The sequence below is a fragment of the Ptychodera flava genome, chromosome 16 (assembly GCF_041260155.1).
Source record: "Ptychodera flava strain L36383 chromosome 16, AS_Pfla_20210202, whole genome shotgun sequence".
Lineage (NCBI taxonomy): Eukaryota > Metazoa > Hemichordata > Enteropneusta > Ptychoderidae > Ptychodera > Ptychodera flava.
The window spans coordinates 28,604,403-28,621,391 of record NC_091943.1 but is presented as its reverse complement, the minus strand read 5'-3'; the positions used below and the strand labels follow the sequence as shown (position 1 = coordinate 28,621,391).

Sequence of the window (16,989 nt, the reverse complement as noted above, 5' to 3'; positions counted from 1 at the left end):
AAATACAGATAAATATTAGATAATGTTTTCGCTAGTGACAAGAATTCAACGATGACTTCGGTTTTTCTCAGTCTTGCTTTGATAAGAGTATGGTTGACATTTCATTGAGGAAAGTGTAGCGGAGGTTTATTTTTATTAAGTCTTTTACTTTCAAGGCTGAAGCTTTCTTCAATAAGTACATAAACGTAAGAATAATGCATGAAATTCTATAACTTACATATTATCACCATGATCTATTGTCAGGGCAATAGGGGTACCAATAATGTCTGAACCATATGTATTCTCGTCTAAAAGTAGAGTTCTATCCTCACCAGCAAGAGTCGATCTTTCTATCTTTTTCATTATTCCTATATCGCTCCAGTACAAATATCTGAAACAATAGTAATAATGTTTGCGTAAGTTCATGGTTCCGACATTTATGTCCTTTGAATCGAATAAGGTTGGGCTGACATGATATGATGATTTGGAAGTGGAAGTCGGTAGTGGTGTCGGTAAAGTGACACTAATGAGTTACTTTTATGTAATTCAAGTCGGTGAGAAAAATGTTTAAGTAAGATGAAATATTCAAAAAGTCAATTACCCAGTCGACGGATTGCATGCGATTCCAGCTGGATGGTCCAAATCAGTTGTTATCAGTGAACGACGGTAAGACCCTCCACGTTTGAAACTTTGATCCACTTATACACAGCGTCCGTCCAGTAGGTGTTATTTGCTAACCAGTCAACCGTGATGCCCTCTACTGCTGCTGAAGTACCGCTGTACATCACCCACTGAGATTGATTACTTCCGTCTAATGTCTCGCCAAAAATAAGTTTGTTAGTCTCATCACTATAAAAAATTCTCGAATCCTCATAATCGAAACCAAGGGATGTGTATATTTGGACAGAGTCCGCTCTGATCCCATATCGAGTTATTTGCTTTGTTTCGACAATCTCATCGTATATCTGTTGCCCAGTGCCATTTATATAGCTGATCGTTGACACAGAACCCGTTCTATACTCAGCGAACATGATTTTCGGGTGTATTGCGTCTTTTTCAACATTTTCTGCATTTCCAACTGTCGAACAAGACAAAGGACATTAAGCAGTTATCATATCAAAGCATATATCTATAATAAGCACCAAAAATGTAATATCCTGACATGAAAAATGGATGGACATATACACATCCATCCATCCATCCATCCGTCCATCCATCCATCCATCCATACATGTATACATAGAACATGCATGCATGCATGCATGCATGCATGCATACATACATACATACATACATACATACATACATACATACATACATACATACATACATACATACATACATACATACATACATACATACATACATACATACATACATACATACATACATACATACATACATACATACATACATACATACATACATACATACATACATACATACATACATACATACATACATACATACATACATACATACATACATAGACAATAACAAATCTGAGCATATTACATGTTCCTAGAAGAAAACTAGAAAAACACTATAACAATGTGCACAACAACAGTAGTATATATTGATCGCAATTAAAAATAATGGTAAAAAATCGCATTGGCTAAAGCAGAAGCGGCGATGACGAAACATAATTTATTCATTCTTCCTGGCCTTTGAAGAGCACGTTGACTGCTCATGCTCAGCTGTTATGAGCACATGACCGACCAAGAGCATCCTTGAAAAGTTAGGTCGCCCTCATGCGTTTAATTTTGGAGAAATATTTATACCTTCTATTTTAACGCTCTCAGCAGAAAAAAGACTTGATTTATGTTTCAATCCGGGTACTTTTGTAATGTTGACAAGTTAACATTTAACAACTGGTCTATGTATTATATAAATAACATACAGACTGAAGTTGTGCAGTCCAATGTCCCTGTGGCACTCCCGAGTATGAAATCGAATTCTACAAAGTCTGAAGAGGAAATAATTGGGCTCGTCTCGAAAGTTCGCATCACCATGCACAGCATGATGATTTATGAAAACTTGAAGAAGTCAAACAATGGTCGTTTGCAATGTCTCTGTAACAAGCTTAAGTCAAATACAACTTTAACCTTGAATAGAAATTGTTATTGGAAGAGGTAAACTAGGGACACATTGATATAAATGAATTGATATACTACCAGCAATTACTGATAATTCAGACAACCTCAAAGGCAACTTCAAGAGAAAATACTGGCGCTGAGCTTTGAGTTAGCACCGCTATGCCACCAAAATAGTCATTTTCTGTGTCGTACAGTTATTTTCCAAACTTTACATACCTTTTAATTTGACATAATTTAATTTCAAAATAAAACCTCTTACTTTCAGTCTTGATTTTGAAGGAGAATGATTTAGAATTTCTTAAGGAGAGATTTGAAGAAAGTATAACCCTGTTCCAGGGAGATTTGAAGTCGCTGGCAATAAACTGTAAAAGTCTTCAATTCGTTTTTGTTTGACGCTCATGTTGCTCGAATTCGCCGTATCCTTACAATTTTTGTATCGTTGGATACCTCCCAACTTCAGAGAAAACTTAAAAACGAGAGACTTGTCCATCAACAGGTGTTATGAATTAGTGGGAAACGTATGCAGCCTTCGGTTAGTGATAATTTCAAGTTACCCGTAGTCCGTGGGCTAGAGGGGGTCTACGTGCACCCCCACAGGATAACAAACCTGTATTTTTCAGAACCCTTGGGATCCCTTGAATACGAAATGGAATTTTAACAGAAAAAATATAGGGACGCAATAGCTGTTATGGTCATGTTTTGAAGGGTACCGCAAAATCACGATTTTCCAAGCCAAATGCATTTTCGTCAAATCTGTCTTCTTGTAAGTCATGTGCTGAGCTCATTTTTTAACATAACCTCACTTGTTTGGTATCATTAGAAAAGAAATTTATTCTTATTTAAGATGACATATTGCATTATGCAATATCTTCTACAGTTTTTGTCAAATATAACCAAAATTTACCCCTTACCCCAAAATTTAACATTACAAATTACAGAAAATCTCAAATTCTACTAATTTTTTAGCTAGGCATAATAAAAAATGCAATGCTTTGTCTGAAATATTTTTCATTGATACAGGGACATGTCAGAATTATGAAATAGACTTTTAACAGAAAAAATATTGCGAATCTACATCTGTAACAGTCATATTTTGAAGGGTACCGCGAAATCACAGTGTTGCAGATTTGCATGCATTTTTGTTAAAATTGTCTTCTTATAAGATATCTGCTGAGCTAGTTTTTGAATATAACCTGGCTTGTTAGGTATCATTAGAAAGATAATTTACTAATCTTTAGAATGAAATATTGTAACATGCAATATCTTCTACAGTTATCATGATATATAACTAAAACTTACCCCATACACCAAAGTTTACATTGAAAATTTCAGTCATAGCTAAAACCAAATTCTACCATTTTTTAGCTTGACAAAAAAAATCTGGCCGTTTTTGCAATTAAATCTATTTTATTTGGTACAAGGACATGTCAGAATTATGAAATAGACTTTTACAGATAAATATTGGGAATCTACATCTGTAACAGTCATATTTTGAAGGGTACTGCAAAATCATAGTGTAGCAGATTTGCATGCATTTTTGTTAACATTGTCTTCTTATAAGTTATCTGATGAGCTTGTTTTTGAATATAACCTGGCTTCTTAGGTATCATTAGAAAGATAATTTACTAATATTTAGAATGACATATTGTAACATGCAATATCTTCTATAGTTTTCATGATATATAACCAAAACTTACCCCATACCCCAAAATTTACATTGAAAATTTCAGTCATAGCTAAAATCAAATTCTACCATCCTCTTTACCTAGACATATAAATTCCGGCATTTATTTGTATGAAATCTATTTCATTCGGTAATGGGTCATGTCAAATATATAAAATAGACTTTTAACTAAAAAAGATCGGAATTCTGTAGTTGTTACAGTCAGATTTTGAAGGGTACAGCAAAATCTCAGTATTCCTGACTTGCGTGCATTTTTGTTCAATATATCGTCTTTTAAGTCATCTGCTGAGCTTCTCATAGAATATAATTAAGTTGTTAGGTATCATTAGTATGATTATTTACTAGTCTTTAACATGCAATATCTTGTACAGATTTTTATGAAATGTGTTCAAAACTTACCCCATACCCCAAAGTTTACATCAAAAACTACTGTCATAGCCGATGTCAAATTCAAGCAATTTTTTACGAAGACATAAAAAATTAGGCAATTTTTTGTATGAAATCTGTTTCATTTTGTACTTGGACATATCAGAAATATGAAATGAACTTTTAATAGAAAAAATATTGGGATTCTATAGCTGTAACAGCTGTATTTTGAAGGGTACAGCAAAATCTCAGTATTCCTGATTCGCATGCGTTTTTGTCATCTTATAAGTCGTCTAATGAGCTTGTTATTGATTATAACCAGGTTTGTTTAGTATCATTGAAAAGGTAATTGAGTAGTTTTTACAATGAGATATTGTAACAGGCAATATCTTGTATAGTTTTCATGGAATATGACCAAAACATACCCCATACCCCAAGGTTTATATTGAAAGTACTGTCATAGATAACGTGATCAAATTCCGTGAATTTTTAGCTAGACATGATAAAAATATCTCTGTTTCGGTATTAAATCTGTTGTATTTGGTACTGAGTCATGTCAGAAATGTGAAATAGACTTTTAATAGAAAAAATATTTGGACTGTATAGTTGTAACAGCCATATTTTGAAGGGAAATGCAAAATCGCAGTACCGCAAACTGGCACCTTTTTTGTTAAATTCTTCTTCTTGTAAGTCATCTGCTGAACTTATTTTGTGACACAACCTGGCTTGTGAGGTATCATTAGTAGGGCAATTTATTCTTCTTTAAGATGACATATTGTAATATACAATGTCATTCATAGTTTTCCTGGAATATGGTCAAACTTTACCCCATACCCAAAAAGTTCAAATCGCAAATTACAGCTTATCTTAAATTCTACCATTTTTGCTGCACATAATACAAAAGGCAATTCTTCGTTAAAATCTGATTCATTTGTTACAAAAGTATGTCACAAGTATAAAATTAACTTTTAACGGGAAGATGATACAATTTAGTAGCCATTTGGATCATTTTTGGAGGGGAACCCATATATTGCAAATGTATGTGTTTCGGCAAATTTGCCCTGATACCTGGGTACCCTTCCAAATATGATCCAAAAGGCTACAAAATCATATTATGTTCCTGTTAAAAGTTAATTTCATATTTGTAACATACTTTTTTAACAAAACACATATTTCATAGATTGCATACAAGCATTGCCTTTGGTATATAAAGTTGATAAATTGTAAAAAATGGTAGAGTTTCAGATTTGCAGTAATTTGCTGTGTAAACCTTGGGGTATGGGGTAAGCATTGGTCCTGTTTCATAGAAAGTAAAGACTAGTAAATGACCTTGCTATTGATACCTAACAAGCCAGGTTATGTCAAAAATCAAGCTCAGCAGATGACTTTTAAGAAGACAGATTTAACAAAAAAGCAAGCGAGTTGGCAATACTGTGATTTTGCGAGACCCTTCAAAATATAGCTGTTACAGCTGTAGAGTCCTAATATATTTTCTGTTAAAAGTCTATTTCATATTTCTGACATTCCCCGTATTAAATAAAAAGATATCATATAAAGCATTGCCTTATTTGTTATGTCTTGCTAGAAAATTGGTAGAATTTGACGATAGCTACGAAAATAATTTTCGATATAAACTTTGTGGTATGGGGTAAGTTTTCGTCATATTCTCTGAAAACTATATAGGATATGGCATATAACAATATTTCATTTTAAACATTAGTAAATTAGCTTTTAATGGTATCAAATAAACATAGTTATGTAATAAAATAAGAGCAGCAGATGACCTGCAATGGGACAAAGTTAACAAAAACCACATGAGTCTGCACTGCTGTGATTTTGCAGTACTCCACAGAATATGCCTGTTACAGCCATAGAATCCCAATATTCTTTCTGTTAGAAGTCTATTTCATATTTCTTACATGTTTCTGTACCAAATAAAATAGATTTAATAGCAAAAACGGCCAGATTTTATATGTCTAGGTAAAACAATGGTAGAATTTGGTTTCAGCTATGACTGAAATTTTCAATGTAAACTTTGGGGTATGGGGTAAGTTTTGGTTATATATCATGAAAACTATAGAAGATATTGCATGTTACAATATTTCATTCTAAAGATTAGTAAATTATCTTTCTAATGATACCTAACAAGCCAGGTTATATTCAAAAACTAGCTCAGCAAAAATCTTATAAGAAGACAGTTTTAACAAAAATGCATGCAAATCTGCAACACTATGATTTGCGGTACCCTTTAAAATATGACTGTTACAGCTGTAGATTCCCAATATTTTATCTGTTAAAAGTCTATTTCATAATTCTGACATGTCCCTGTATCAAATGAAAAATATTTCAGACAAAGCATTGCATTTTTATTATGCCTAACTAAAAAATTGGTAGAATTTGAGATTTTCTGTAATTTGTAATGTTAAATTTTGGGGTAAGGCGTAAGTTTTGGTTATATTTGACAAAAACTGTAGAAGATATTGCATAATGCAATATGTCATCTTAAATAAGAATAAATTCCCTTTCTAATGATCCCAAACAAGTGAGGTTATGTTAAAAAATGAGCTCAGCACATGACTTACAAGAAGACAGATTTGACGAAAATGCATTTGGCTTGGAAATCGTGATTTTGCGGTACCCTTCAAACATGACCATAACAGCTATTGCGTCCCTATATTTTTATGTTAAAATTCCATTTCGTATTCTAGGGATCTCAAGGGTTCTGAAAATACAGGTTTGTTATCCTGTGGGGGGTGCACGTAGACCCCTCTAGCCCACAGACTACAGGTATTTGAACTGACTTCACAAAAGGTGGGCCAACATGAAGCTGCTAGGAGGTTATAGCTGAATGATTTAAATTATCTGCAGCAACGAGAGGAGTTCAGGAAAGCTAAGCGGTTATGTCCTAAAATTTCCTATTCAAATACACTGTCTGTGTTTTTCATGAAAACCTTAAAAACCTGAGCGGGTGGGGACGCAAAACAAAGAATTTAATACTTTCAACTTATGTAAAAGTGCTTACCGAAGTGATACCGCGGGACGGTTTTGAAACATGGCACAACCTAGATTTTGCAACTCAAACATTGCCGCCGCAAATGTACAAGTAAGCGCCTGAATTTAATCGATCAAAAGCCATCAGCAAGGATTGAAAGAGTGACATTTTCAAAGACAATGTGGCTCAATAGCGGAAATCCAAAATACCTCAAAGAAGATTTGGTGGTAATTTTGGTAAGTGAAATGCAAAATCATGGAGCTAATGGGAATTTAATTATAAGCAATAAATAAAGACATATTACGAAGTCGACATAGATCTTGGCTGCTAATGCTCCACTCTCCAAGTTCAGTGCATGTAACAGGGTTGTCTGTGGCTCTGATGTAGCCGGAGTTACACGTGAAATCACAAGAGCGACCATTTCTGTTATCGCACTGAGAGACCAGTTTGCCATTGGCTATTGTTAGAGGACATCTGAATACTGTAAAGTAACAGCATCGGAGAAAATATGATACATTTTGGAAACGTTCAAACACAAAAATACAAAATTTTAAATGTTGTGTAACAATGATGTTATTTTTGTTTTCATATTTTTTTAAACTTTACTGATATAAACCAAATGGCATAATTTGCCATCGCTGATTCATTTGAATACTGTTTGAGGTTCCTATATCTGCATGTCAAACGCAAAGTCATACTTTGAGGATTATCAGAATTTACTTAGGCGATATAATGTACATAAACAGCTGGGCTGCATTAAAGTTGATATCTCAGAAGTGTGGCAAATCATAAAAAAGCTAGTACTCATTTGCATGCAATCGATTGGGTACATGAAGCATTTTTCTTGTTTCATATTTTGTGTGAAAAGGAAGAATTATTGGCCTACATACCTGGAGTGCAGCTTGGTTGAGAACAAACACACTCTGCTCCATATTTCGTGTTGATGCAGATTTCATCACATCCTCCGTTTGAAACATCACAGGGACCTTCATAAATGAGACATATATGATTTTGTTTCTTCAAAAGCAAGATATACTAATCATTATTTAAATGTCGTATTTGTTAAAATGAGTCTGATAATTTTTCTGTACTATGTAGGGAAACACAAGAAAGTATCACAATACATCTTTCGGAATAAAACGTTGCCATAGATTAAAAGATAATAAATTGGAAGGAAAACTGCAAATAATTGATAGGGCTGTCTTTCGTGGTTAAAACATATGCACCATCAGCTGATTACATTGTGTTTACTTGGAAGGGCTACTATGTTCAAGACGCTAAATCCAAACGCTATCGAGCCCTTTGCTAGTCTCCGAAGAAATGAATGTCAAGAAGAAATCACAATGTTTTAGCAAGACTTCTTATGTCTCGCGACATACATATCCTAGTCAGGCAATTACAAACGAAAGTGACAATAATGATGACGGTGATGATGATGATAAGGACGAGGAGAAGGAGCGGGAGGAGTACAGCGATGATGATCATGATAACGCTGGTCAGAGGTTAGAAAGAGACATCAATCATACTGATATCGATGAGTAAAGTAAAAATGATAATGATATAGTCACATATTTCTGCCACTATTGTCTAATTATTGTCTACATATGATAATCCCTTTAATCATACACTCTCCAATTTTAATTTCTTGTTTAAATGCCTGCAAAGATACAATGCACAACTTATATGTAGAAACCATACCTTGAGAAATCGGCTGCAAACTCTCATGAAAGAACTTCATGGTTTTCATCTCACCAGGAAAACCTATACTTTTAATAAGACTTTTATTCGGTATCTCAAACACTCTCAATACATTGCCCACTTCCGTAGCATACAGCAAGTCCTAATAGAATAGAATAGAGCATGAGAGGACATCACTGTGATTTATCTTGGAGTTCGACATACAGTAAATATGATGACTGTGAGATTTCATTAAATTTCCCTAACGTTGCCTACCTGAAATATGGCTAATCCTGTGAAGTGGAAAAATGGGTCATCTACCAAACCCGAGTAATTGTAAAATACTTCTCGCCGTTGACCATCAAGTTCCATAGATTCTATGAATAAGTTTCACCGTCAGCCCAATAAATCCTATTAAGAAAGAATAGATTCTAAAGTCGCTCTATTAAAAGCTGCCAAGAAGGTTATTTAGTACAGGGCGACAAATGGCATAAAGTTGATAAGCGATGAATTTCGATTTTCTTAACAACATGGTTCTAGCATTCACTCTTTCTGTATTTAATCAATATTTTCACTAGACATATGAAAACAATCTGGCAAATTGAAGCAATTTCTCTGATACATGGGCGTGACTTTGTTATGTAACTAGGAAGATTTTATTCTTTCAAACCTGTCATTCTGCATGTCTATCACCAAATGTGTCGGTGACTCTATGTCGGTATTCACAAGAACTCGTCGATCTCTTCTTCCAGACAGATCTGTCCTTTCAATCCGTGGATTAGCTCCGGTATCAGACCAGAACACATACCTGCATATTTTGGAAATGAGAAGCATTCAAGAGGCTATTTGATGTTATAGATTCCGACGCAGTCCCCCTAGAGTTCATAACTTTTTACCTTTTTAGGGAGAGAGGTTGATTGGTAATGGTGGCTGTCATAGAGAAAAAGACCGATGTTCTTTTCTTTTAACATTAAAATTGTCCATCATATATGTTGATTATTTTATAAGCATTCGAGAATATCGTCCATCTTGCGTTAAAGGGATATCTTGGCAAGGCGACTGGAAATTAAGCCTGTATTTCACTAGACACAGATTTAAAAGAGAATTGAAAAATTATCTGATAAATTTGTGATTTTGCTGTTTTGGCTACAATTTCAGCTAATTTCTCACCGTGTAATGTCATTTTATGTGATATCACAGAATAGTCGCCATTTCACATACTGAATGTAAATTAATATATTTCTGAGTATGAGGCTGAACTCGATAAGTGCCTATGGCAACTATTTTCAGTCTTTTTGTAACGTGAAAGTTTGTATGATTATGCCAGTGTATTTTTCGCCATAATTTGAATTCATTTGACATGAAAGTAAATTATTATTGTACTTGGGCCTCAGCCCAAGTACATTTGTTTTCATTCCGTGGGAAAAAACTCTGTAAGGTATAACCATTTCTGGCTGAGACCAGGGAGGGCAAAATGTCTTGGCTTCATCTTTCTTGGCATAATAAATGGCGTAATGATGTTAACTGAATGGAAGTGCTGCTCTCAGCCAGTCTTGAATAAGTGAGATGTAAATATTAATGCTTCTCCATCTGAGTTTTTTGCCACAAAATCTTCTGAATATAATCAAAATGTGCATCGAAATGCAACAATTAATGCACCCTCCGTTTCCTAGTCGATGGCACGACCCTTGCTACACCCACTGGACGAGCCAAAGTGGGAGGGGTAATTTCAGTTTGGTCGAACAAGAGGGCTCGAGACCAGAATTTAACATTTAAACTTGAAACATGTTTAATCGCTGACAAGATGTGGACTAGTGTTAATCAAAGTAAAAGTGTGAAAAGGAAAGGTTTTATATCCCGGACACAATGAAAAACATTACGACTGGAAACTGTACCCCCAGTTGAGAATAGTAATGCCCACAGCGATGGAGAACACTTATCCTTGAGCTGAGAAAACCAGACCATCATTTCGAAATAGAGCTGCAGATTCGAGAAGCTCGTTCAAAATAGCTAGGTACACTCCATGAAGGGGTGGTTTCGAGTTTTGAGGGCAAATTTCGCCTCCTTCATATAGAAATCGTACGTTTGTTTTTCCAGGAGAACACACCATTTGACACAAAATTTGCATGTAAAGGGGTCGCCAGTAAGCACGTGGTCAAATCTGGCATAAGAAACAATATGAAATGTTGGGTAAAGCCAGCCCAAAATAAACTGATTTGAACTTTTGTGTTTTGTAATTTATACCACTGCAGTAACATTACCTTTTTTTGACAACATCACACAATGTAATACGTTTTGAAACTGAATACTCCGACGTATTCTGTGTCTCCTTTGCTAAAAAATATGGTATGCCGATTAAGGAGATAATGATGTAAGGAGATAATGACGTCAAGACAGATTTGTAGTGCGTTTGGTCCTGGATGGTGCAAGAAGTTTTGTCAAGGTAGCTTGTGTATTTATTTCCTAAATGGGAGAGATTAGGGTCGATCTAAATGAAGGCCGAAGAATGTTATGATACTCTAAGCAAGCTGAACTCTAACGTGAATGGTTGGATAATTTGGAGGATGTCTAGATGATCTCGTCTCATTAAGATTATTTGGCGGTCAGTATTGAATTTCAACTGCGTCACAAGTTTGCGAAATGAGTATTCCGTCGAACGGTCAACAAACGATATTTTAGAAATCTGGAGACATGGCACATTGCATTTTTATTTTAGTATTTTATATTTTACAAAAGATTTAAGAAGCAATGATTTTGTCGAAAATTCTGAAAGAAATATAGGAAGATTTGATCGCGAACACATTTTCACTTGGGGTCAACTAGCCCTGCGTACGATGCTGTGTGTTCCGCTACAGCTAATCGCCCCGCTCACCACAGCCCTGCAAAGACCCGTACGTAGGGTCGGTGACTTCAAATCCATTTTGGGACTTGACGTAAAAAGCCAAATTACTGCCGAAATTCAGCGTTCTTGGGCCCAAGTCGTATCCCAGCCTACCTCAGCTACTCGATCGCTTCCAAAAATGAGTCTTTTATTCACTTCTCGTAAATAACCGTCGATGTCGGCAACTCTCTCGCTAGCCCTGCGTACGATGCTGTGTGCTAGCTGTAGCACATAGATCGTACGCAGGGCAAGGGGTCAACATGGGGTCGCAGCCATGTTGCCTCAAAACTTATTTCTGTCTGCACTCAAAACTCAAAAATGTCGGATATGAACCTGAAAAATCGATGCAATTTTGTCAAACTTTTGCGAAATTTCAGCCTATAGACAAAATTTCATCTAGGTAAGGTAAATTTACTGAAATTTGATTGACAAATAATCCTGAGCTTGAACGTGACAGCTCGCCTTCTCCGGGAAGTCAAGCATCCAGCTGCCCATACACAGTTGCCCATATGGCCAGGTTTATGAGATTGTTTTCAAGCGACGGCGGCAGGCCGTACGTGGCTCTGGATATGAACCTACCGCCTGTGTAGCTGTAATAACTGTTGCGTTGTTTTTAGTGCCCACGGACGAAGTCCTGGGGGAGTTATAGGTTTGGTCATGTCAGTCCGTCCGTCCGTCCGTTCACGCAGATATCTCAGACATGCCCTAGTCAATTTCTTTCAAACTTTGCACAAGAATAGTACCCAACCCCATACAGATGCACGTCGATTTGTTTCAAAATGCGATCAAATTTGGCCGTGTTAGAGGACTTTTTAGTTTACAACTCCATAGACTCCCATGTATAAGGCAGATCTCGATAGACTCCCATGTATAAGTCAGTTCTGCATAGAATCCCATGTATAAGGCCAAGAAAAATAAAAATTTAGTTTCTCATCGTATTCATATTGCCTAAAGGATGCAGTGACACAGTATTTTGTCCCCACGGATAAAGTCCAGGGGGCTTATAGATTGGGTCATATCCGTCCGTGAGTCCATCAGTGAGTCCATCGGTTCACGCAAATATCTGAGACATTTTGACAAAATATCATGTGACCTTGGTGACCTTTGACCTCAAATATACATTATTGTCCATAACTCAGTAACCACAAGTGCTAAACCTTTCATATTTGGTATGATGGGACACCTTATGACGCCGAATATTGTACCCCATTAATTATGCGCATATCTAATTTTGAGCGAGCCAATAAGGCTAGAGGTCTGATTTTTGGTATATAGGGATAAGTTAACAATATAATTTGTTTGACAAAACGTCACGTGACCTCAATGACCTTTTAGCTCAAATATACATATTTGTCCACAACTCAGTAACCACAAGTGCTACACCCTTCATATTTGGTATGATAGGACACCTTATGACACCATATATTGTACCTCATTAATTATGCGCATATCTAATTTTGAGCGAGCCAATAGAGCTAGAGGTCTGATTTTTAGCTCACGTGTGTAAACACGTGGGCTATTGTCATAGCGATGTCTGTCTGTCTGTCCGTGTGTGTGTGTGTGTTAGTGTGGTGTGTGTGTGTGTGTGTGTGTGTGTCTGTCTGTCTGTCTGTCTGTCTGTCTGTTTACACGATAACTCAAAAACGCCTGAACGGATTCAACTCAGATTTGGTACACAGGTACCATGTGCTACTTGCAAGAACTGATTAGATTTTGGTTTGTGTGGCTTGCATATTAATGAAGTTATGCAATATCGTTTTTTTCCATACAATGGTTTCCCTATGGAGACGGTAATGACAGTGTAGACATATATCAAGAAATACTGCACAAAATTTCATGAAACTTTTCACAGATGACAATCTAAGAACATTATAATGATACTGTGAGTGTCATGTCAATTATCTTCTCATTTGCATAATTAATGAACTTTTGTTATTAGTGAGATAACTCTGAAATTCCTGCACCAAACTTGATGATACTTGCAACAAATATTGATCTGATATATATCTAATTATACTTCGAAGCATTGGGCAGTGTCAAGTTTATAAATAGCTCATTTACATATTTTATGAAGGTTTGTAATTAGTCATATAACTCCGATATAACTTCACCTAATGTGATGAAATCTGCTGCAGATACTGATCCGACTGATATCTAACTGTGGTGTAAAGCATTTAGTAGTGTAAAGTTAATTAAGGGTTCATTTGCATATTTAATGATCTTTGTAATTAGGTATATAACTCTGAAATTACGGCACCCAAGTCAGTGAAATTGGGTACAGGTATTGTTTGATAAATATCTAATTGTACTGAGAAGCATTTGGCAGTGTCAAGTTAACAATAGCTCATTTGCATATTTTATGAAGTTTTGTAATTAGTGATATAACTCCAAAATAGCTTCACCAAATGTGATGAAATCTGCTGCATATACTGATCCGACAGATATCTAATTGTGGTGTAGAGCATTTAGTTGTGTGAAGTTAATTAAGGGTTCATTTGCATATGTAATGAACTTTGTAATTAGTGATATTACTCCAACATTAAAGCATTAAATTTGATGAAACTTGCTACAGATGTTGATCTGATAAATATTTAATTGTGCTATGAATCATTAAACAGTGTCAAGTTAATGTAGGGTTTATTTGCATATTTAATGAACTTTGTAATAAGTGATATTACTCTGAAATTACGGCACCCAAGTCAGTGAAATTGGGTACAGATATTGTTTTGATAAATATCTAATTGTACTGAGAAGCATTTGGCAGTGTCAAGTTAATAATTAGCTCATTTGCATATTCCATGAAGTCTTATAATTAGTAATGTAACTCCGAAATAACTGCATCAAATGTGATGAAACTGCTGCTTTACTGATACGACAGATATCTGTGTTGTAAAGCATTTAATAGGATAAAGTTAATTAAGGGTTCATTTGCATATTTTTTAAACTTTGTAATTAGGTATATAACTCTGAAATTTCGGCACTAAAATTTTGTGAAACGTGCTACAGATATTGATTTTATAAATATTTAATTGTGCTATGAATCATTGAACAGTGTCAAGTTAATGTAGGGTTTATTTGCATATTTAATGAACTTTGTAATAAGTGACATTACTCTAAAATTACTAAATAAAACGTGCTACAAATGTTGATCTGATGGATATCTAATTGTCCCATAAAGCATTGAGAAGTGTCAAGTTAATTGACAGCTCGTTCGCATATTAAGTAAAGTTTTGTAATTAGTGATTAAACTCTGAGAGTACTGTCCGAAGTTTTAAAAAAAAACCTGCTACATATAGTGATAACATATATCTCATTGTTCTCTGAAGCGTACTACTATTAATGAACCTGTTGTAAAACACGTGAGCATATTCAGTTCATATCTGGTTGGTATATAGGAATAACTTAGCAATACAATTATTATGACAAAATGTGACGTGACCTCAATGACCTTTGACCTCAAATATATATATTTGTCCACAACTCAGTAACCACAAGTGCTACATCCTTCATATTTGGTATGATAAGACACCTTATGACACCACATATTGTACCTCATTAATTATGCGCATATCTAATTTTGAGCGAGCCAATAGAGCTAGAGGTCTGATTTTTGGTATATAGGAATAACTTAGCAATACAATTATTTTGACAAAATGTCACGTGACCTCAATGACCTTTGACCTCAAATATATATATTTGTCCAAAACTCAGTAACCACAAGTGCTACACCCTTCATATTTGGTATGATGGGACACCTTATGACACCAAATATGCACCTCATTAATTATGCGCCATATCTAATTCTGAGCAAGCCAATAGAGCTGGATGTCCGATTTTTGGTATACAGGGATAACTATAGGGTAGAAATCTAAATATGCCCATCTAAATATTGGACATCTACCATCGAGAACAAAAGAAATTCGGTGTAATTTGAATATTTAAGGAGTTAAAGCAATTTCCACAATAAATAAGAACCCCTGCCTCAAACTCCACAAAAGTTGCTAGACATATTTTGCCGTTGTCATGCCATTGCTTCGTTTAATAACCAGTTAATCAAATGCCTACTTGACAGGAGGAAATTCAAGACCATATTTGAATAGTAGTATATATTGTCCTCAAAATTACTCTATCACGGCCCAAGTACTCATTGCCTTCAGCAATACTGCCTTGTTATTATTATTATAATTATTATTATTATTATTATTATTACTATTATTTTAATTTTAAAGGCCATACGGCGATGACTGACATACCAATTGAGCCGACTAAGCAGCGATCGATAAAAGAGATGTTTGTGAAATCATATGACAATGTCATGAAATCAAATGTCATACAAAACCGTTCTTACTGTTTCGGAGCGTGGACAACTAGTGCTGTAGGACGACTGATGTCGCTGTCGACCAAAGTTGTTACGTAGCTTCCGTCAAGCGAGGATATCACGATTTCACGTCGTTCAGCATCGGTGATGTAAAGATTCGATGCAACCCAATCCACTGCGAGACCTGACGAAAAAAGAACAGTCGCTTGAATTTTCAGTGATATCCATTTTTAAAAAAATATCATTGGATATTGACACGAGTTAAACATGCATATACGGAGGCACTTTGTCTCACCTCGTACGTCAGATGATGGCAACTGTATTATGGTATCCCATGATTCCGCAGTCTCTAATCTCATTCGCCTTATATTTGTCCCATCATCGGCACGTACAATAGTAAAAACATATAATGCGTACACGTCAACATCCATTTCTTTAGGTTCGGCGTTTGAAAAGCACCAATACTGTGGAGTTAGCTGGTGGGCCACATTGGGTGGAAAGGTACAAAGACCTCCATCTTCCATGGAAAATATCATCTCGTGATCATATATCACACTGTTATCTGTAAGACAGGAACGTGTAGTTTTGATTACAAAATTAACTCTCACACACAGTCATGCTGTGCAACCTGGTTGAGAGTTTTAACCCTTTGTGATATTCAGCACAATTTTACAATGTAAAATACGTTTCGTAGATGAAATTTGCTCTTTAGCGAAGCTCAAATCTTAATGATCATTACAAATTCTAGTTTTAATTTACCTTGTTCGCATGTTTCGTTGTCAGCCTGCAACTGGTATCCATATGTACAGATACATTTGTACCCATCCCAATTACTAACACATAGCTGATTACATCCGGCGTTGTCACATGGGGCTGACAGGAATATGTAAGAAAAGTACTGTCGTTCATTATAAACATGTTTGAAACAAACGAAAACATAACGTACCCCGATGTCGGTAGAGCTGAACGGGACTGTGCTTTCCCTTTTGTCGAAAA

General features: G+C 35.5%; 2 protein-coding genes across 2 annotated transcripts in view; both read right to left on the bottom strand.

Annotated features, from left to right (window-relative positions):
• The window catches only part of LOC139113966 (pro-epidermal growth factor-like), a 37,642-nt gene extending 21,091 nt beyond the window's left edge, over positions 1-16,551 (bottom strand). The window contains exons 1-2 of the mRNA XM_070675440.1: positions 16,289-16,551; positions 16,024-16,177 (exon numbers count right to left, since the gene is read on the bottom strand). Of these exons, the coding sequence (XP_070531541.1) occupies positions 16,024-16,177; positions 16,289-16,529 (395 nt within the window). The 5' untranslated portion in view covers positions 16,530-16,551. The remainder of the gene's footprint in view (positions 1-16,023; positions 16,178-16,288) is intronic.
• Positions 7,130-9,199, bottom strand: LOC139115006 (low-density lipoprotein receptor-related protein 2-like). The gene is made up of 4 exons (XM_070676915.1): positions 9,071-9,199; positions 8,816-8,957; positions 8,008-8,103; positions 7,130-7,598 (listed from the first exon to the last, which is right to left on the bottom strand). Exons 1-4 carry the CDS (start codon positions 9,164-9,166, stop codon positions 7,390-7,392), a joined length of 543 nt encoding a protein of 180 aa, XP_070533016.1. The 5' UTR covers positions 9,167-9,199; the 3' UTR covers positions 7,130-7,389.
• Positions 16,552-16,989: the final 438 nt, after the last annotated feature.

Excerpts from the sequence above, each read along its gene's own strand:
- LOC139115006 (XM_070676915.1), bottom strand. The coding sequence starts at position 9,166 with ATGGAACTTGATGGTCAACGGCGAGAAGTATTTTACAATTACTCGGGT. Across the intron at positions 8,958-9,070 it reads CAGGATTAGCCATATTTCAG|GACTTGCTGTATGCTACGGA; the intron begins GTAGGCAACGTT and ends CTATTCTATTAG. Across the intron at positions 8,104-8,815 it reads TTTGCAGCCGATTTCTCAAG|GTCCCTGTGATGTTTCAAAC; the intron begins GTATGGTTTCTA and ends TCATTTATGAAG.